This window comes from Plasmodium malariae (assembly GCF_900090045.1).
Source record: "Plasmodium malariae genome assembly, chromosome: 13".
In the NCBI taxonomy this organism is placed as follows: Eukaryota; Apicomplexa; class Aconoidasida; order Haemosporida; family Plasmodiidae; genus Plasmodium; species Plasmodium malariae.
Window position 1 is genome coordinate 864,535 of NC_041787.1, and position 22,637 is coordinate 887,171.

At 24.3% G+C, this 22,637-nt stretch overlaps 6 protein-coding genes across 6 annotated transcripts; 3 read left to right on the top strand and 3 right to left on the bottom strand.

The window, feature by feature from the left end:
• Positions 1 to 1,848: 1,848 nt before the first annotated feature.
• On the top strand, positions 1,849 to 3,269 carry PmUG01_13025900 (conserved Plasmodium protein, unknown function; the record flags this gene model as incomplete). Its single annotated transcript, XM_029007235.1, has 4 exons — positions 1,849 to 1,936; positions 2,030 to 2,089; positions 2,243 to 2,413; positions 2,659 to 3,269. The coding sequence occupies 4 exons, from the start codon at positions 1,849 to 1,851 to the stop codon at positions 3,267 to 3,269; spliced, it is 930 nt and encodes a 309-aa protein (XP_028863645.1).
• A 1,201-nt stretch (positions 3,270 to 4,470) lies between these two features.
• Positions 4,471 to 6,144, bottom strand: HOP (Hsp70/Hsp90 organizing protein, putative; the record flags this gene model as incomplete). Its single annotated transcript, XM_029007236.1, has 1 exon — positions 4,471 to 6,144. The coding sequence occupies one exon, from the start codon at positions 6,142 to 6,144 to the stop codon at positions 4,471 to 4,473; it is 1,674 nt and encodes a 557-aa protein (XP_028863646.1).
• A 3,651-nt stretch (positions 6,145 to 9,795) lies between these two features.
• Positions 9,796 to 10,704, top strand: CAM (calmodulin, putative; the record flags this gene model as incomplete). Its single annotated transcript, XM_029007237.1, has 2 exons — positions 9,796 to 9,874; positions 10,334 to 10,704. 2 exons carry the CDS (start codon positions 9,796 to 9,798, stop codon positions 10,702 to 10,704), a joined length of 450 nt encoding a protein of 149 aa, XP_028863647.1.
• A 998-nt stretch (positions 10,705 to 11,702) lies between these two features.
• On the bottom strand, positions 11,703 to 12,902 carry PmUG01_13026200 (queuine tRNA-ribosyltransferase, putative; the record flags this gene model as incomplete). The annotated part of the gene is made up of 1 exon (XM_029007238.1): positions 11,703 to 12,902. The coding sequence occupies one exon, from the start codon at positions 12,900 to 12,902 to the stop codon at positions 11,703 to 11,705; it is 1,200 nt and encodes a 399-aa protein (XP_028863648.1).
• A 785-nt stretch (positions 12,903 to 13,687) lies between these two features.
• CAF16 (CCR4-associated factor 16, putative) lies at positions 13,688 to 15,544 on the top strand (the record flags this gene model as incomplete). Its single annotated transcript, XM_029007239.1, has 6 exons — positions 13,688 to 13,864; positions 14,272 to 14,371; positions 14,576 to 14,810; positions 14,969 to 15,115; positions 15,247 to 15,335; positions 15,519 to 15,544. The coding sequence occupies 6 exons, from the start codon at positions 13,688 to 13,690 to the stop codon at positions 15,542 to 15,544; spliced, it is 774 nt and encodes a 257-aa protein (XP_028863649.1).
• An 811-nt stretch (positions 15,545 to 16,355) lies between these two features.
• Positions 16,356 to 22,352, bottom strand: PmUG01_13026400 (protein kinase, putative; the record flags this gene model as incomplete). The annotated part of the gene is made up of 1 exon (XM_029007240.1): positions 16,356 to 22,352. The coding sequence occupies one exon, from the start codon at positions 22,350 to 22,352 to the stop codon at positions 16,356 to 16,358; it is 5,997 nt and encodes a 1,998-aa protein (XP_028863650.1).
• Positions 22,353 to 22,637: the final 285 nt, after the last annotated feature.

The following is a 22,637-nucleotide window of genomic DNA, read 5'->3' on the forward strand; positions in this document are numbered from 1 at the left end:
TACGTAAAAAGCTCATGCCATTTTGAAAATTTGACTAAATATAACGCAAAAGGGGGGTTGCAGTACGGGCGAATATGCACGTGTACATACATATATATATATATGTTCATGTTTTTATGTTTGTATGTATGTACGTATATATATGTGTACTGCATGCGAAACAATTTAAGGATAAAAATTTACACAAATGCGGAAAAAAGACAAACAAAAATTGAGCAGTTTTTATGTCAATTGAGGAAATACGGTTACAAAACTACATATGTAGATATATATATACCTATATATACACATATATCGTAAACTCATATATTCTGAAAGATTCTATATATTTTGAATAGTTTTACGTGTAAAATTTTTTTTACATTTTAATATTATTATTTTTTTTTTTTAATGAACAATTATGATAGTAAAATATGTTCAGGATATTTTAAACACATTTGAACTTTTTAAAAATTTAGTATGTGTAATTAGATATGTTTGAAAAGAATATACCTTTTTTATGTATACAATTTATACTTTTTTTGTGGCATTTAACACTTTCAATATTTTATTTCATATACATTATATATGTTACATATACGCATGTAAATATTCGTGTTCTCGTACATATTTGTCTATTCTTTTATTTATACATTGTTCGAACTACAACCAAAATTATAAAAAAAAAAATTTTTTAAAATTAACAAAATCAGTTCAAGGGTTTTAAATTAAACGAATTTTTATTGATCATATCATTTTTTTTTTCCCCAGTAGATATATATATTACTAAAATTTCCCAAATATCTGTGTTAAATTTTAAAAAGTAATATTCTATATTTTTTTTTTTTTTTAAATAAAAATTACTTATATTAGCAAAAAATTTAAATTTCATGTTACTACGTTTTTTTGTTTTTTTCAAATTTTTTTAATACTTCCCCAAAATATACGATTCCAAAATAAAAAAAAAGAAATATACACATATATTTATACATATATATTTATACTCATATATAAGCAAACCATAAATGCATTGTTAAGCGGAATTATAGTCAACATTTATTTTTCAATGTAAATTAATAATTTAAAAGTAATAACGAAAACAAAAAGAAAATTTTTGTGTCCATATATCAATATAATAAATATGTTGGTTTAAGAAATTTTAAAAAAATTCAAGATTTGTTCTGTTGTTGTTACTGCTTTAATATGTTACTTTATTTAGTTTTATCTTATAATCGTTCGCATATATCCATAAACATGTATTATTAAAATTTAATATATATATATATATATATATAATTGTAATGGATGAAAAAAAAGAAAAAAGAAATTTCGTTTTGTATAGACAAAAATAATATATGAAAAATATATACAACAAAATTTTCACCAAAAAAAAAATAAAAAAAACATGCAAAAAAGTGTGCGTGTTCGAACTTTTTTTAAGTATTCTAGCTCATTTATCATTTGAGAAAACAAGTTTTGTTCTATAAATTTTTAAACATTTTTGTTATCACTCATTAAAAGAGAAAAGAAAAGACATATTTACTTTTATATAAATACATGCATATATACATTTGTATAAATTTATGTGCATAAATATGTGTATAAATGTATGTGTATAACTACATGTATATATTTGCGCTTATATATTCACACATATACATTTGCATTTTACGCATATATATATGACCACATATACATGTATATGGAAACAAGAACAAAACAGTTATATTAAATGTATTTGAGGAGAAAATTTTCGAGAATATATTTTCTACAAAATTTCCATTTATTTAAAATTTTTTTAAAATATGAAAAAAAAAAAATGAATAAGCAAAATTTTAACAGAAAATAACCACTGAAATGTTTCATTAAATGTTAATTTTGAAAATGAAATTAAATCTTTTAATATTGAATTACTTAATTTTTGGTAACAAAATAAGTGAAAGCAATTGCGCAAAATGTTTCGCGTCTATGGCTCAGCGTTTTTAATGAGTTACACAAATATATATGTATATTTTTTTTTTTTTTTTTTTTTTTTTTTCCTTTTCTTTAGGTAATTTAAAAGGTGTTCAGAACAGGATTATACCTCATAGTGAAGGTGTACAACGATTTCGTAATTTTAGCTTGGATAGATTGCATATACCGTTGCTCTTATATACTTACACTCATATTCATTGTTTAAGGAATATATATTTGCATATATGTATAAATAAATAAATATATATATATATATATACTTATGTTCAACATGTTTAACTTTTTACAGACGAAATTGGTGTTTCTGAGCAAGCAATAAAAAAATTAAAGGAAATGAAAAAATTAGAATTAGAAATTTTAAAGGACTTTATAAAAAAAGACACTGATAATGTGGAGATGTATAAAAAATTCCACTGCATAGCAAGTGATTTTGTTTCTTACGACAAAAAGGAGGCAATTGGTAAACACAAATAAAAGCGTACGTGTATATACACATAAACACCCATGCGTATATACACGCACGTATACATATATGTACACGATGATATATTTTTTTCCGAAAACATAAAGCAGCTGCAATTAAATAACATTTCGTTTTGCATTACGCTTTTGTAATTAGTATCATTAGAATTTATTTAAATTTATTTTTGTTATTAATAAGTTCTGTTTAATTTTCTTATATTTTTTTTTTTCCCTTCATGTCAGAACCCCCAAATAATGTAACAAATAAAAACAATAAACAGAATGAACCTATTTCGAATGATAAACCTAAAAAATCTGAAAGTTTTATAGATAAAATAACCTCATTCGTAGGAATTTTTAACTATAATAATATGAACAAAATATATTCAGACCAAATTAAGAGCATGCAACAAGATAAAAAACAAAATACGGCAAACGACGATTTGTATAATAATAATAGTAATGGTAATTATAATGAGAATAATAATGAAGGAATGGAAATAGCAAAAAATCAAAACACCAATTCTTATATGCAATTGAATTCTTTTATTTCATTAAAAGAAAATATGTTTCTAGGCGGAAAAGATAATTCTAGTGAACATTACGAAGTTGGAAATTTGGGATCGTTTTACATGATTTTTGGTGCTCGTAACACAGATTATCCTTGGGCTTGTACATGTGATCCTCTTCAACTAATAGAATATAAAGAAAAAAAAAGAGAATATGTTTTATGTAGCAACCAAGTAGATATGTCTATACAAAATGCAGATTTATTCTGTAATCCGAAAAACGCTTCTTATTTTCTTTATTTGTCTTATATTTTTACTTTTCTTATTATAATTGTTCATTTTTAAAAGAAAGAATTAAAGAAAAGAAAATGTAAACAAAAAGGTAAGTAGACTGACAGGAATACTGACAGATAATCAAACAAAAAGTATATAAATAAACGAATGAATGAAGTTTTCCCCCACCTTTATATACTTTGCATGCCATTCGTTCAAATTATTACATACAAATTGCATAAGTAAAATGTGTATAAACTTACATATAGCACACGCGTTCCTTAAGTACAGTGTCTCATGTTTAAGTTTCTAAATGTTATTATTCAACAAGGAAAGAAACACATTTCAAATGACCCTTCGATGAATTTGTGATAAAATATTACACTGAAGTGTACTTACTTTTTATTTTTATAATTTTTATTATTTTTATTATTTTTATTTTTTTTATCTTTATTTTTTCTTATAACTTATATTTAATTATTTTCTACCATTATCAAAAATTATAAAAAATGACTAATAAAAAGTCGAGTATTCATGCCATATAAAAGTGTTGCCTTTTCATACCTTAGCTAGTGGTTAAGTTATGTAATTCTTCATTAGATGATTGAAACTATAAGAGGTGAGAAAAATAATTGTTTAACAAAAGATTTTATATAGTGACTATTTTCTTATTAATAAAAAAATATAATAACAAATGATGTCGTTTTCAAAATAGAAGCAATAAAATTTTTAAATTTATTAGGCAACTAATTAAAATTTTGATGTACCTTTGGTCAGGATCAAAACTATCAAAGCAGCAAAGCAATGAACTAGCAATACAACGCGTTTTTTTATTATTTTCCCTTTTTTAATAATGAATCGCCATTTAAAATTTTTTTTTATTTTTCTTTGTTTATCTACCAATCTATCAATTTTTACGTGCGAATAGCTGACAAAAATTCTGCCAAAAATGGGACTATATTCAAAATATTTATTTCTCAAAGATATGAAACAGGATATACACATTTTAAAAGAAAAAAAAACTACATGAAAAGAATTACTGTTTTTTTTTTTTTTTTTTTTTTTTTTTTATTTTAACGAATATAAATAACAATGATTTAACTAATTGTGAGTGTGGAATAAATGATGATAATTATATATATATTCATATATATAATATTTATAAACGCATGAACACATACATGAACGGATATACAAATAGGCACACACATGAGGAAGGGGAAATTAGGCGGTACGGAATTATTTACCAGCGTCCTTGGCACCGGTGTTACTTCTACCTAACTTTCAATATCCCCGCAGCAATCAACTTTTGTAATCCATTAAAAATTTTAGGATCTTTTATATATTCCGAAATAGAATTAGGGTTTTCATTTAATCTTTGTAAAATTATTTGAAATTGTGGATCTGATATAATTTGTTGAATTTCTGGGTCGGACATGGATTTTTTGAATTGTTCTTCATCTACTTTTTCTGATTTGGACATTTCATCAATTTTGTATGCACACCTTTGATATCCTTCCAAACATTCTTTATTATTAGGATCTAATTCTAATCCTTTATTATAAGCTTGTAAAGCTTTATAATAATCCTTCATGAAAAAATGTAGGTTTCCTTTTCTACTATATGCCTTAACAAAATTTGGGTCTAATTCTATAGCTTTCATCACATCTTCTAAGGCTGATGGATATTCTATTAATTTAGTTAATGCTGCTGCTCTGTTAGAATATAATTTGGCATCATTGGGATTTCTTCTAATGGCTTCATCGTATTCTTTTTTAGCATTTGGAAAATCATTATTTTTAAAATATTCATTACCTTTGTTTTTATGTTCTTCTGCTTTAATTGGATCTATATATGCCTCTCTTTCTTCTTTTTCTTTTTTTCTCTCCAATTCCTTCAAAGCATTTCTAGTTGCTCTATTATTATCTTCTACTAATGATTTTCGATACGCTTCAATTGCTTTATCGTAATTTTTCATATAGGCATAGCTAATAGCTAATCGATTATATACTTTCGCTACCTGGGAAAAATCAGCCTTAAAATTATATCTATTTTCAATTGCATAAATACATGTTTCAATTGATTTTTCATAATTTTTCATTTCCATATATACAGCTGCTATATTATAATGGTACATAATTTCATTAGGGTTAGCTTTAATAGCTTCATTATATTCATTCAAAGCCTCTTCAAATTTTTTTTGTTTATAAAATTCATTTCCCTTCAATTTGTGTTCTTCACCAAGTATTTCTTCTGGGGTTCTGTTTTTTAATTTCTCTTCTTCTTCTTTTCTTTTTCTTTCTTTTTCTTCCTCTTCTTTTTTCCTTTGTTTTTCTCTTTCTGCTTCATACGCAGAATCGTCATTAAATCTTATACCGAAAAATTTCTCTACCCCTTCGCATATTTTTTTATTACATGAGGAAAGTATTAAACGAATATTCATTGGATTACTATTAATAGTTTTTATTGTATTTAAAAGTTCATTAGGATAATTTGCATTTTCTTCTTTATATGATTTTAAATTTTCATCATTTTCTATGATAGTATTTATATGGTTAATGTATTCCATATTTTCCATTAATTTATCTCTTCTTACTTTTTCTAAACCATCTTTTAGTGAGTTATTATTAGGGTCTAATTTTAATCCTTCTAAATAAGTTTTTTCTGAATTGTCAAGCTGCCTTAAACCATGTTCTGCACAACCCTTTCTAATATATCCCTTCGGCCAATCCTTTTTCAATCGTATACATTTATTTGCATTTTCTAAAGCTTCATAAAATCTTCCTAAACTTGAGAAGGCACCTGACAAGTTTGAATATAGCACATGATCTTCCGGATCATTCTTAATAGCACTGGTGAAATGATTTATCGACTCTTCAAATTTCCCTTCTTGAAAGCATTTATTGCCTAATTCTTTTAATCGTTGCGCTTCTTCTTTATTCACCATTTTAGCGAGTGTGTTGTGTATATATGTATATATATATATATATATATAATATATGCAGATTAATAAATAAATATATGCATATATATCATATACATGCGGATATGTATATTCTTTTACTCTATTTATTTATATGTTTTTGTTTTTAAGTTTTTTTCTCTTTATAAATGGGAAGGAATATTTCTCTGAAACTTTAAGTTTATTTGATTCTATATATGATAGTGTTTCCCTTGTTTTAGTATAACCTATTTTATTTTATGTTTCTTTGGAAAAAAACAATATTTCTATTGTATATACAATTTTCATTTAAAATTTTTTTCCTATGATTGAAACTTTCTTTAAACTTAAAATATAATTTTTTTAAAAAAAGTAACACATTATTTTGCTTCTAAAAATATGGGTACTTTTGCTTATTATTTTTTTTTTTTTTAATATACTATTTGTAAAAATATAAATAAACTTTTTTATATAAGAATATTGATATGATTTAGCAATAATATTATGTTGGTATATATATTTTTTTTATATCCTTTAATTAAAAATTATTATGAAGTACACTATTATTCTTTGATGTATTACTTTATTTTTTTTATGCATGTTAATTTTATATCTTCATAGTGTGGTGTTTATGTATATACATATATAATAAAAATATATTATTATATATTTTTATGTATGTATGTATATATATGTGACACAATAAATTCCTTGTTCAAAAAAACACAGCTTTCTCAAATATTTATTTTTTTTTTTAATTTAACAAATCATTAATTGCCGTTTTTTTTTAAAACTGGTTATCGTTCCTAAATATGTAGAAACATGCGCTAATTTACAATAATATTTTTCTCCTTTTTTATTACAATATATTTTAAGCCCATAAGGACATTTATTTTCGTATAATGGATGTATGTAACATCACGCCTTAATTAACTGCAGTAAAGGTAAGTAGAATAAGGTTCCTACGAATTTGTGAAATTTATGGGGACCAATGTTCGCTAATTATTATTTAGTTATTTTGTTTAAATTACTGCACGCATATATACATAAATATTATACACATATATGTATATATACATATATATATGTAGATAATATATAAGGAGCGTTATACAATATTTTTTTATATTTTCTACATCTTTGTATCTCAGTTATTGAGGCTAATTTTTATTAAAATTATTTTTTAAATATTCATTAAATATCTTGAGATATACATTATAATATATTTCAGTCTGTATTTAATTTTGTTAATACTTTTTTTTTTTTGTGTATACTTTTATATATTATAACCATTTCCCCCTTTTTTTTTTTTTTTTTTTTTTTTTTCTCTTGAAGTCTATATATTCAACAACTTTTATTTTAAACAAATTGAATATTTTTAAAGTAAAAATATAATATGTTTATACAAGCATATATTTATTAATATGTATAATCATTTCTATGTTATTGAATAATTGTTCTTTTTTTAGATTCTTTTTTTTTTTTTTTTTAATTTGTTCATGATAATCGTCCTCGAAAAATAAAGAGAAAAAGGGAAAACCCCTTTCTATCGCTTAAAAAATTATTATGGCGCTTTTTACTTTTACTTTATATGTTTACACTTTTAAAAAATATATATACATATTAATTTTTTTTTTTTTTTTTTTTTGAATAATATAGGTATATATTATGTATTTCTAATGTTAGTTTTTTTAAAAGAGTTTTTAATACCAATTGAATATGCTACAAGAGAAATTTAATAAATATCTTCTTTGATATTCGCATTCCTTTCAATCGTCTACTTACATTTACATTTTGGTAATGTGTTGGGTTATTTACGAAAAAGGAATATTTACTACAGAATAGGAAATAAGGATTACCGTTCTTGTTAATTATTACTTATAAAATTATAGTTGTATACCAGAATATCAATAACAACGTCAGTTGTGCATATTTATGTGCCTTTAAATATGCTTTGTTTTATACGTTATATACACATAAGCATGAACTATGAACAAGTAGGTATATGGATTTAAATTTCCTTTCTTTTCTTTTTTATTAACAATTAATCGAAAAAGACATTTATGTTCTTGAACTTAGCCATGACACACTACTGAACTTTCGTAAACCTATTGTGTTTTTTTTTTAAAAAAAGGTTCATGTACCAATTTTTTTTTATCATCTTTCATAATCTTTGGAACAACAAATTTAAGTTTAAAAATATAGAAAATAAATAACTGTTACTATTCAAAAAAAATGAAAATAAAATTTTAGTATATATTAGATACAGCCTAAATATCATATTGATTGTAAAAAAAAAGGTTCATCATGTATATATATTTATTTGTGATTTATCATTTTATGCATATATATATATTTTTTTTTTTGATAAATAAATACACAATACCTTTTTTTACACATATCAACATAACCAATAAGATATACCTTCCTATTTTTACAATGAAAAATTAATTCCTTGCAATTTTTCATGCCTTAAAATGAAATAGGGATACGTGTGATATTATAATTGCACATATGGTTTTCTTTAAAATATGCTCAACTAGAAATGGTACAAAAATATTTTAAATGATATGGAAAAAATTGTAAATTTCAAAATGTTACATATTTTTCTTTTCATAAATTTCAAAACATTCTTTTTTCTATATGGGAAAATTTTAATAATTTTCAGTATTTGGATATACTTTTTCATTCTGAATTTTTCACTCGCATCGCATTCACTCGAAATATGTAAAGCGTGCAAGCATAAAAAATAAAACAAAATAAAAATATATAGTGACGTGAAAAAATTAAAGGAAAAAAAAGGCATTTAAAACAAAAAGGCAAAAAATTAAAGGAAGCAAAACTTTTAAAAGGCATATAAATTTTTAACGAAAAAAAAAAAAAAAACACAAGAAACAAAAATATATTGTATTAAGTAACGTGAGAAGATTAAGGTAAAATTTAGAAAAAAAAAAAAATATATTATTACTACTATGAAATAAAAAATGTATGCGTTAAAAAATAATGGAAGTATTTTACATTATACACATGTGATACAGAAAATACCTTTTAAAAATTATTTGCGAAAAAACTTCTGCCTTTTTTAATTTTTCTCTTATATAAAAATTTTTAAATGATAAAAATAAATATGCATATATGATTATCAAAAGATAAAATTTTATGACATACTTGTAAAAATATAACAATTACGAGAATAGTGTACACTGTGCACAAAACAAAAATATAAGAGATTATAAATGAAGAACGTTTTTACATAATAATTTATGGTATATATGTATTATATATACGCATGTACACATATATATATATATATATATATATATATATATACATATATGTACATTTGCATAATTCATTTACATAATATACTTTTAATTGCCATAAGTACCACTAACTAAAATCGTGTATTTTGCATGGTTTTGTTTTTTTTTCAAGTTTACAAAAAAATATGAAAACTTTGAATTCACATGAAAAAAAAAAATTTTACATTTTTTTTTTATAAAGCTATATATATATATGTGTAATAACGGAAATACACTTTTTCGTAAATGCAAGAAACATTTTTTGAAGTTTTGTATGCATTTCACCCAAATATAAAAAGTAATCAAAAATAATAGAAATTTTCTAAAGGGAAGCCATTTTATTTTGAATAATACAATGGCAGACAAGTTAACTGAGGAGCAAATTTCTGAATTCAAAGAAGCCTTTAGTTTATTTGATAAAGATGGCGATGGAAGTAAACTAAAAAAAAAAAAATAATATAATGACAAAATGGCAAAATAGGAATAGTGACTTTTTACCTAAACAATTGTCCTTTCTTTTCTTAAGAAATGCATGTTGTCCTGGCTAAAAATTTTTATCATATGCATCATGTGCTAAAATTTACAAAGACATTTGTAGTTATGTTGCATAGGAATACAAATATATATATATAAGTACATTATACATGTAAATATGAAGAATCTATAAATCAATTAAAATTACATATTAAACGTGGGAAAAATAAATTATAAGTCGTTGATATATATTATTTTATAATTGAAAAAAAAAAAAAATCAATATATGTGTATTATATGAAAACGTATTTCAAGTAGCCGAATATAAACATAGGGGATTAAATAAGGTTATTAACCGTTCCTTTATTTTGTTAATTATTATTTTATTTATGTTATTATTTTTTTTTTTTTTTATGTAGCTATAACAACAAAAGAATTGGGGACTGTTATGAGATCGCTGGGACAAAATCCAACTGAAGCAGAATTGCAAGATATGATAAATGAAATTGATACAGACGGAAATGGAACAATTGATTTTCCGGAATTTTTAACTTTAATGGCAAGAAAATTGAAAGATACTGATACGGAAGAAGAATTAATTGAAGCATTTAGAGTTTTTGATAGAGATGGTGATGGATATATAAGTGCAGATGAGTTAAGACATGTAATGACAAATTTAGGAGAAAAGTTAACAAATGAAGAAGTAGATGAAATGATAAGAGAGGCAGATATTGACGGAGATGGACAAATTAACTATGAAGAATTTGTTAAAATGATGATAGCTAAATAATTTATTAATATGTTACTATCTTGAATATGAAAAAAAAAAAAAAAGATAAAATATATTATGTATGTAAGTATATATATACATATATATTAAAACATATATGTGTACAACTTCGTTCCCTTTTTTTATTCATTAAACACCTTTCTTGCATGTTAATACTATTATAACCAACTTATTTTGTTTTATCTGAAATAATTCTAAATATTTATAATTTCCATGGATCCAATATGAATAATAAAAATTTATGTATATATCTATATATACATATATATATATGTATTAAAGAGAACTGTGCAACCTTATTTGTGATTGTCTTCTCATATAACTAAACATTATGTGTATAAAAATGTTTTTTTTTTTTTTTTTCCTATTATATCGTAAACAACGTTTTGAATGATATGATATTCATAAATTAGATTCAGTTATAATACTTTTTTCTTTCTCATTTTTTGGAGTTTTTAAAAAAGACATATATAAAAATAAAATAACAAAAGGAATAAAATTAAAAAAAAATATATATATATAATTTTTATGTAAATGTAACAAAATTAAAATAATTAGCGTTCTCTGCTAAAGGTAGAGATGTTTTTAAAGAACAAAACAAATACGAAAATATAACATACATATATATATATATGTATACATTACAAATAATATATAATAATAACAATCACGTCACATAATATCTCAGCGGTTTAAAACATTTTTTTTTTTTTTTTTTGGAAAGATTTCAATGTGGCATAGTTAATGATACATATTCTAACTTATTAATATGCATTCCTCATATCCAAGAGATTACATAAATATATATAACTGTATTAATGGAAAAGCACTTCATGCACTTAAACTATTTTATTGTTGCTTTTTCCAAAAATTAAGAAAGTCGTTCAATCTATGTGTTATAACCTATGAAGTTATTTTGTTTTACTGTATTTGATTTTATTTTGCTTCATTTTTTCATTATTATTCATAAACATGTGTTACGCCTCACCACAATATAGCTATTGTTTACACCTATGTAACTGGTGACGCTCTATAAACCAACTAATATAACATAAAAAATTATTATTTTTTATTTGAGTTTGAATTTCTTGAAAGAATAAGCTATACATATATAGGTTATGATATGTTAATAAAACGTTTGCTGTTAGTTCTTGGCATTTTAATAAGTGATGTATGTATGACCGCTTTTCTTTTCTTGGTGAATTAGATGTTATAGTAGAATAATCAAAGGTATATTTTGAATCATTTAAGTCTATAATAAAATTTTCGTTATTTTTGAAATCGATAAGATTAATATCGTGTAATTTACTGTTGTAATTTAATTCATCCATCTGAATAATCATATTTATAGCTTTTCCATTTTTTGCCAAGTAATAAGGAAAATTAGATTCAATAATATCAATTCCATGATATACACTATGTAGAATTTCAACTGGAGTACCAGTACTTAATTGTATAAATTTTAATTTGTCTTTTGGCAAAACTTTTAAAATATTTAATAAATAACTAGATCTTATTTCGTTAGATTCATCATAACCTAATCCACTTAATAAATAACCATCTATTATTGAATCGTATTTATTTAATGGCTCGGTTATTAAATTATTTATATTAACTGTTGAAGGAATGGATAAAATACATAAAGACATATTATTATATAAATTTTTATCTTTCATTGTTTTTATTTTTTCTAAAAATTCATTCATTAAAGTAATTAACCTTATTTTTTTTTTTTTTCCTATTTCTTCGTTTATTTTAATTTCTTCTGATGGTATACAAAAAATATCTGGTTCAAATATTTCTATGCATTTTAAAAAGTCATCAAATGAAAATATAGCGGTTGAACTATTTTGTTTTAAAGTAATAAATTTATTTATATTTATGAAAAAGTCCTTTATTAAAACATTTCTTATATTCATATATCTATAGCTATTCTCAAAATCACAAAAGTTATTTAAGTAACTTTTGGTCAACTGTTTAATGTTCTGCTTTGAATAAAATTCTTTTGCTTTTTCAAAAACATCCAAATGGTTATATACTTCAATTAAAGGGCAATTTAGTATAAATTTATTCTCTATTTTTCTTAACAATTCTATATTTATAAATTCAGGTAGTAAATCATTTGTTAATATTGTACTAGTAGGTGTTTCAATGTCCATTACTCTATTTATGCGATACTTGGTTTCTTGTTCGTTCATTTTTTTTTTAAATTATAAACAAATATAATTTATGAAAAATAGGGGTACGCATAATATATTCATTTAATAATATTTAAATGAAAAATGAAAATATCATTATCAATGTCATTAAATTTGTTGCATCTTCGAGTACCCTAAAAAGGAAAAGGGTTCTCTCCGGAAAACAAAATTAGTAAGCAAAAGAGTCAATGGTCAAATAGAACTAGAAATGTGAGAAAGATTAAAAAAAAAAAAGAACAAAATAAAACAAATAAATAAATAAAAATTATAAAATAAAAATTATAAAATATAAAATATAAAATAAAAAAATAAAAAAAATAAGATATAAAATTAAATAAAAAAAAAAACATGATAAATTAGCTAATTTTCAATAATCTAATCACCTGTGCAACTATCAAATGAGTTGACAAAACGTATTTGCACAATTGCAAGAATAAAATTGTTAAAAAAAAAGAAATACTGTAATGCACATTCTGCAGTATTATAAGAATACATGCATATATACATATCATAAACAAATTGAAGTATGGGAAAATTTTTGAACATACTAAAATATGTAAAAAGGAAGAAGAAAATTAAAATTCACATGAGAATATTTGTAAATTTACTACTACCATTTTATAATTTTATTTTATTCTATTTTAAATTATTTCATTTGTGAATTTGCAATATATAAGTCGTAAAGAAATGCATGATTAAAAATTGTGCTTAATTTTTGTATATGTAGAAATAAATGAAAAGGATCATGAGTTTTTTCTTTTTTTATAGCGTCGCTCATTAAAAAAATGAATGATATAACAATACATAACTTAAATTATAACTACTACAATCGAATAAAAAACACAAGCACGAAAGCACTTGATAATGTAAACTTGTCATTTGGAAGAGGAATGAGAATCGTTGTTTGCGGAAAAAACGGAGCTGGAAAAAGTACCTTACTGAGTATTTTAGCCGGAAAAAAAGTTATAATTTATTACATAAAAATGAGAAATATTATTTGATCGTCCATATTTTTTATTATCACTAAAATGTTGTAAAACCGCTGTGAAGTATTTGTTGCATATCGATGTGCATCAATATATGTATGTACGTCTATGTGTATGTATATATATATGTACGTGTATGAATATGTATATATATATATGTGTGTGTATATGTACGTGTATGAATATGTATATATATATGTGTGTGTATATGTATGTATATGTATATATATATATACGAACATGCGCATGTATATGAATATGTATGTGTATGCATATATATATGTACGAGCGTGCGCATGTATATGAATATGTATGTATATGTATATATATTAATATATGCCCATGTGAACATTACAAAAGCTGAGTTGTTTCCCCCCATTCAGCTGATAAAAGAAGAGCAAGTTTTAGTTTTCAACAGACCGGTTTTTCACGACACTGCGTTAACAAACAGAATAGGATTCGTGGGAGAATGGTGGAGTGATGGTATATAACAAATAACCGTAATTTATTTTTGAAAAAAGAAAAAAGATTAGAGCATCCTAGGAATTATTACCGTGTTTGGACATCTACATATACAGCAACAACCGCACCTATGACTACTTGCTTAAGTGAGCCCATATTTTCATCCCTCTAACTTTTCATCTTTATTTGCACATCTTTTTATATACACCCGGAACCCTTTTTCAGAGTATGCTATGAACATCACAATAAAAGATTTCTTTTCGCAATATAGTAGCTCTAAAAGATATAAAATTTTACTGAAATTATTCGACATTGATGAAAATAAATTAATATCTAGTATCTCCAAAGGAGAGAAGAAAAAAGTTCAAATTTTGGTCAATCTGATTAAGAGAAAAGACATTTACATCTTTGATGAAGCAACTGAATCATTAGATTTGATATCCCGGAAACTATTACTAGAGTAATGGATAATTTATGCTTACATATGTACATGTATGTATGCATTTGTATATATGTGCAAACTAGTGTACATATATCAGCAGGTAGAAAAAACGTGTATAGATAATCATATGCATTTATGGACACTAATACATGTATCTATAATTTTTATATATTTAGGTTTTTGAAGAAGGAATGTATCAAACACAATTGCATTATAATTTATTCTACACATATCTTTGATTATATGGAAAAATGGTGTAGCCATGTTTTATACTTGTCCAACGGATCAGTTACTTTTTTTTCAGATATACACACTATTAAGAAGTAATAAATGAGGGGAGAGAAAAAAAAACAGAAAAGGAGAAAAGGAGAAAACAAAATATGCTATTTATTCACAAGTTTATATTTATTTCTCATTGTTATTATTTTTACTGTTTTATTGTATCCTTTTGTAGTGTTAAAAATTATACCTCATTGGCCGAATATATTTTTGATAATATGATGAAGGAAATAAAAGAAAGGGATAATATTGATAACGTGGACGGTATTCCCCTTTAAACTGCTGTTAAACGATATTTAAAATTTTTTTAATTTTTTTATTTATTTATTTTATATATTTATTTATTTTATATATTTATTTTATTTATTTATTTATTAATTTTTTTTTTTAATTTTTTTTTTTTTAAATATATAATTTGCGCAATTTAATTATTGATCTTTTTTACAGATCTTCTGCAAATCGATTCTGAATAAGTGTCATAATTTTTTTTATATGAAGAAAAAATTATTTTTAAAACTGTAGGATCGAAAGAGGAGGGAGAATACAATTCTGAAATGATTAATATAGCATATCAAGGATAAAAATAAAGGTTGAAATGTTTGAATACCAATGCGTAGGAGGAACAAAATACATAAATATAAGTGTAGTAACAGGGAATATATAACTCCCCTAATTTTGCTTAAACATATCTTTAGGTGACTTGTAAAATTGAAGTATTTAATAAATATTTTACGGCACTATTTGTAGTTGGACTACTCATAAATCGCCGCAGGTGCTTATATATGTGTATGTACGTATATCAAATGCTAGAGATGTAGCTCTACAAGTATCATCATTTCTGCATCATTTTTAATCAAGTTCTAGCTTCTCATATTTGTGTATACGTAAAGTAACGTTATTTTTTTTATCTCTCTTTACAACCTGGAAAAAAAATAACCTCGTTTACTTTGGTTTTCATAGAAAAAAAGTAAACCGAATTTTGAATTTGTTCAATTAAGTATTAAATGACAGCTTTAAATAGATTAATAGTAGGAGGAATGCTCGTTAGGACTTAATACGAAGAGCTACTATATATAAGCGTAGAATCAATGTATAGCCGCGTATATACATATATATATATATATATATGTATATATTTATATGGGATGAGTATATATGAATATACTAAGAAAATGCATAACACTCCATTATGATCACAACAAAAAAAAAAAAAAAAAACTGAAAAAAATATAAAAGCTGTAAAAAAAAAAAAAAAAAAAAGCTCGAAAAAATAAAATAACTAAACTAAAAAAAGTTGTTCATAATCTCCTTGAACAAACTTATATCCATGTCTGAAAATGATACCGTCGTGTCTGTTTTGAAAAAGAAAAATAGTTCTTCTATATTTATTTCAAATATAACGAAAAAAAAAAAGCACAAAAAAACATTTGAGAAATTATACGACAATATATGTGTATTATAAAAAGAATTATACTCACAATTTTGATCACTATTTAAAATAAAAAAATATTTTTTGTTTTCATCAATTGAGTTAGTATGAAGTTTTAGATGAGTATTGATAAAAAAGAATAAAAAGAAATAAGAGAGATTCTTTAAATCGTTTTTATTATAAATTTTTATTTTGCTATATTTACAAAATTTCTTAAAAATCGGTTTGTACTTTTTCGATGAGAGGAAATTAAGATATTTATAAAATACCTTTTTCGTATTTTTGCTTTTTTTGTAAAATAACTTCTTTTTGAAATATAACACCTGCACGTTGGTTACATCACTATTCCTTCTGCTATCTGAAGGAATAGACTCTTCACAAAAAATAGACGAAAAAGAGTAAATCATACGTTTATTTAAATTGTTCAAGCGTAGAAATCCTTTCACCCCTTCATTCATTTTAAAAATAAAATAAAAATTATATATCTTAACAATATTATGTGTGATCAAAAAATGTAGTATTTTTTTTACCTTTTCTATCGAAAAAGGGATTCTTGAACAATCATGCGCTTTACACATATTTGACGAATATTGACCAAAATATACCTTGTTATTAAACGTATAAAAAACAAAATTACATTTATCAGTGAAAAGACTTCTTTTCCTTTGCAGTCGTGTTAATATGAGAAAGGTAAGGAACTTTTTTTTTGAGTATAAATAATAATCACCGTTTCTTTTCCCCTTTTCCTCATAATATAGCAATCTGTCGATCTTTTTATAATATTTAACAGTTTTACTATCAAAGAAATATGTATCATATCCTATGTGTATCATATTATGAAAGAGGTTTCCCCTATCATCTTTATTACTATCGGAATACATTCTATAATCATGTGCTATGTTTCTTTGTATTATTCTTAACAGCTCCCTTTCTTTCTTTAATTTTTTTACATATGTGTTATAGATCACTTTTATATGTATATATATATCATTAAGACTTTTTCTCTTTTTTAAATCAAATTGGAAAAAATAATTAAAAAAATGGTAAATTTCTTCAAAATTATTCTTTATTTTTTTATAAATAATTTCATCTAGTAGATCTTTTTTTTCGTATATTTTTATGTACAAAAAATTATGTACATTCATCAAACTTTCGTTAGTAAACATCTCAAATAATACACAACCCAATAACCAAATATCACTTTTCTGTATATACATTTTTCTTTTTTCAAATTTGTGTTTTTTCTGCAGTTTTTTTTTTATAATTGCTACTATTTTTTCTAAGCATTTACAGGGTTTAAAGGATAAAGATTCATAACTTCCGAACGAGTTAGTTCGTTTTCTTATTCTGTTACAATTATTTTTTCTCGTAAAAGGTGCCAATAGCTTGTCTCTTCTTTTAATAATATTTTTAAATTTTGCGCATTCATTGCCTCTATTATTTGTTTCCTTCCCTACATGTGCGCCTTTTGTTACGACATGACACACCTTTTTTCTCCAATTATTATTCATCATTAGCTCGGGGGATGATAAAATTTCATTACCTCTATTTATTCTAAAAAAAAGAAAATCATTATTATTAAAAAAAAATTTACTCTCGCCAAAATCGTTTATAACAATTGATGGTATATATATAAGTCCATGCCCTATACTGACTTTTCTACTTTCCACACATATCGCTGGGACCTGAGGAACGTTTAAATACCTTATCATGATGTTGTCATCTTTCCTTTGTAAACCTGATACGTTCACAGTAGTGGAAATAACAGCAGAAGTAGCCGTGTAACTATATGTAGCAACTGCATTTGGACTTGTATTGCACTCTTTGGGAAAAGAAACTTCCCCTTTTTCGCTAAACATTACTTTCTTGTGTGATGTGTTGCAACAAATTAGTAGAGGAATGAGCTCACTATAATTCATCAAAATATTACTTGTGTTAATATCAAAATGGACTATCCCTCTTTTATGTATGCTCATAATCTGTTCAACAATTTGATTGAAAATTTTTAAAACAAGAAGTGCGTATTGCAAATCAATTATTCTCATATGGGTAATTTTTTTCATTACATGGTAGTAAAAAGTTATACTCTTATTTTTATATAATTGTTTTTTCTTTTCACAAAAAGCATGATTTTTTTTTTTTTTTTTTTTTTTTATGGTTAATTTTTGAAGTATTTTCCTTCTTCTTAAATGTAAATTGGATGTTTTATTTTCCTTTTTGCTAGGAGGTGAAGGAAATTCTTCGTTTTTAATTATTTCTCTTTGCTCTAAATAATTAGAATGTAAGTTGTTAATATACTGTTTTAAATTGCAATCATAATATTTCATCAGAATATAATACGTAAAATAATTCCTGTTGTCATCATTTTTTACCACGCCATATTCGTACACTTGACATATTCTGCTATTTACATATTGAAATTTGAGGAGACATTTTATTTCATTAAAAATGTTTTTAAAAATATAATTTTCATTAACATCCTTTTTTATACTTATTAATTTCATAATAAACGGTTGGTCACTAAAAACGGAATAAGAGCACATATATATCTTGCCATTACCGTCTTCATTAATTTTCTTTAGAAACTTAAGATGTGTTAAGTTTTTTATTATGGATATGTTGTACAATATTTGAAGCTGCTCGTTATTTTGTGTAAGTCTGACTGCTCTGTGCACCATTTCGTTAACCCTTTTACGGTTACCATTACCGCTTTTTTTTCCATTGCAGTTACTCTTCCAGCTACCCTTGCAACTACTCTTTCCGCTATTCAGGTATGACTGCAGAATGTTCATAATAGGCAGATGTTCCGAATTAACTAACCTATGGAAAGAGAATAATTTATTTAATATTTTCAAAAAGTTTTTTAGATGTAGTATTTTTATTTTGTTATTTTTTGTAAATATTTTTCTCTCAATATACTTATTAACTTTTTTGTAATCATCATAAAAATTCTCATTAAAGTAAAAATTGTTTAGGTCCTTTTTGTTATATGATATTATTAATGAGAAAATCAAAAGGATTGTCCATTTCATAATGGACGGACTTTCATTATATTTATTAACAAATTTACTCTCATGCTTATTTTTAACATGTGACACTATCATTGAATCAGGATAATTGTTTTTTCCTCCCAAGCTATTACTACAATACGCACTATTTTTATTACACTTGGATATGCGTATATATCCTTCGCTCATTGTATACTTCTTATGACTCCTTAAATTTTTATTTTTCCAGTAATAACATTTTGACGAAGATGATTTGCTTCTTTCTTCTCTAAGGGAGTGTGATCTACAACTACCTATCGATTGATGGTCTAAACGATTTGAAGAAGACGAATGAAAAGATGGTTCAACAAAACGACTCGTGGAAAAAACCTTTGTGTTATTTTCTACTGAGAATTTTGATGAATTGAAAATACGATTTAATGATATCTGGGGAATGAAAACATTTTTTGTATTACTTTTTCTACATTCTTCCTTGCTACTACTATTTAATGAGTAATGGAAATTGTCTAAGAATTGTTTTTTCCTTTTTCCTTTATTTTTTCCCTTCTTTGCTCCTTTTCCATAAGGAAGTTGTTTACCATTCAAGGGAAATATATTACTTAGGTTTCCAATACTAGTGTGATGAAACTTCCTTCCTCCTAATGTAGAATTATCTGTATAATTCAGCAAGTGCTCCAAAATTTTTATTTTATAAAAGTAAAACTGCAAAGCAAAATTTTTTTGCTCAGATATTAGGAAAAATATTTTCAAAAATATCTTCATAAATTTTGTAGCTCTTTTTGATTTTTTCAAATATGACAACATGACGTAAAGTAGGAAGATCCTGTTCGTTATTTGTACATAAAACTCATGTCTGTGCTGCGGTAAATTTTTTTTTCCAAAAATTTTACCCCAACTACTGCTACTGCTACAATCATTACCACTGTCTCTTTTCAAGGTTTCCCCGTTCGACGTATAGAAGTAATTTACGAAGGTATGCTTCTTCTTCTTGGTAACATTAGTTTCCCTTATCATATGTACAATTTCGATATATATTTTATAGTATTTATAAAATAAAATCCTTTTTTCCCCCTTACTGTTATAAATAATAGTATAAATAATATTTTCTGCTGTTTTTATAAAATTGGTATGGTCTCCTTCCATACTGTATTTATCATTATTTAACATTAAAAATTTCTCAAAACAGTATAGGAATTTTTTTTTAAAAAACATATATATAATTTGATACTCAATTTGCGTAAATAAGTTTTCCATTTTTTGTTCATACATTCTATATTTTGTATGTTTATTATTTTTAAAAGTTAACTCAATTTTTTCATTTTGTGAATATCTTATATTAATACCCCTTAATAGGGTTAATAAAAAATCAATTAAAATACGCCCTATATAGTTTATCCATCTACTGTTGTGGAAAAATAAACTTAGACGAATCCAATCCTTATTCAAGGTTTTTACAACTGTATCAATAAGAGATATGAATGTACAACTCCTGTATAACCTACTTCTAATTTTTCTCCTACTCGTCATGCCTTTTAATAAAAAGAAAATATTTCCTCTGCTGTTGATAAGAATATTATTTTCTGTTTTTTTCCTTTTCCTAATTCTTAGAATTCCATATGTGTTACTCACTATAATTTTAAATAATATGTATCTTTTCTTAGCATCTTCCTTATATTTTGTTAATCCACTTAACAGTAACTGTACGTACGTTATAAATACTTGAATAAATAAATATATAAATGAAAAACACATTTGGTGGAATAATTTATCATCTATTCCTGATACGTGTACACATGTTGATGCCTTTCTATCATTATTATTCCTCTGAATGAAGGTAAAATTATCATCTCTTTTTTGCACAAAAACGTTTTCCCTGTATAACAAACCACTGCTAATGTCCCGACAAGAATAAAGCTTATGATGACTGAAGAAGCCTAAAACGTTCACAAAGAACTGTTTATAGGTAGTTATAAAATTTTTTAAAATTAGTAAGTATTTTATAATTTTCTCGAAATTTTCAATTTCTATCATTAATACAGTAATATACTTAATATTTGAGCAAAAAGTTATAATAAGATTTTTCTTCCTTATAAGACGAAGTATTACATCGATTAAGCAGTGGTACCTCTTTTCATATTTTGTCATCTTCCTATTTACAGTTCTTAGTACCCTTTTCTTACTTAACATAAAGTTACATGGTTTGGAAAGACCCTTTTTCTTACTTGTTATTACCGTATTAAAAATAAATTTGTTTCTAAGTAATGATAAATATTTTTCATCTATATTAAATATGAAATAGATATACGTATGATGTCTAAAAATAAAATTAATAAAAATATTTTTTAACTTTTTATCATAACTATCGTAAATAGCGTAACTACTATGTTTAGTACGAAGTTCATTTTTTCTAAAAATATGGAAAATTTTCCTCTTTACATAATTGCACTTTTTTAGAACAGAATAATTTATTTTATATAAACTTAATATACTTTTTTCAAAATTAGAAGGGGAAAATAACACCTTATAATTTGTTCTATTTAAAAAATATCGACTTTTCTTGCCCACTTTGTATATTAAATTGTTAGTTCGTTTGTGAGGGTATAATTTAGAGTACTTTTTAGAAGGAACACAAGACAGAATTTTTCGTAATTTCTTTTTTTTTCTACTCAAAATAGTTCTTAGTGAAATGCTACAAAATTTATTTAACGAGTATCCGCTTATATCATGATTATCCTCATAACATTTATCATTGTCACTATTTAATGGAGTACATCTTATCTCTTTTTTTGTACCCCCTCCTATTGTTCCTTCCCCCGCTTCTTTTTCCGCACTGTAATTTTTCATCACACGAGAACTAGTATGTACAATATTGTCCCAATTTTTCAAAAAAATATACGAATAAATTATTTGAATTTATTTTTCAAAAACTCTTTTCCTTTTTGAATATAGAATCTTCAAATATATTCAAAATACAACGATAATTTCTTTCTCTCTTGCATACATTCTTAGTGATAATTTCATTTTTGTATTCATTTATTAAGAAAAGGATGGGCTCATGAAATATTTTACATTTTACATGAAGCTCTTTTCTATAATTATTGCTATTTAGAAGAATATTTTTATTTATTA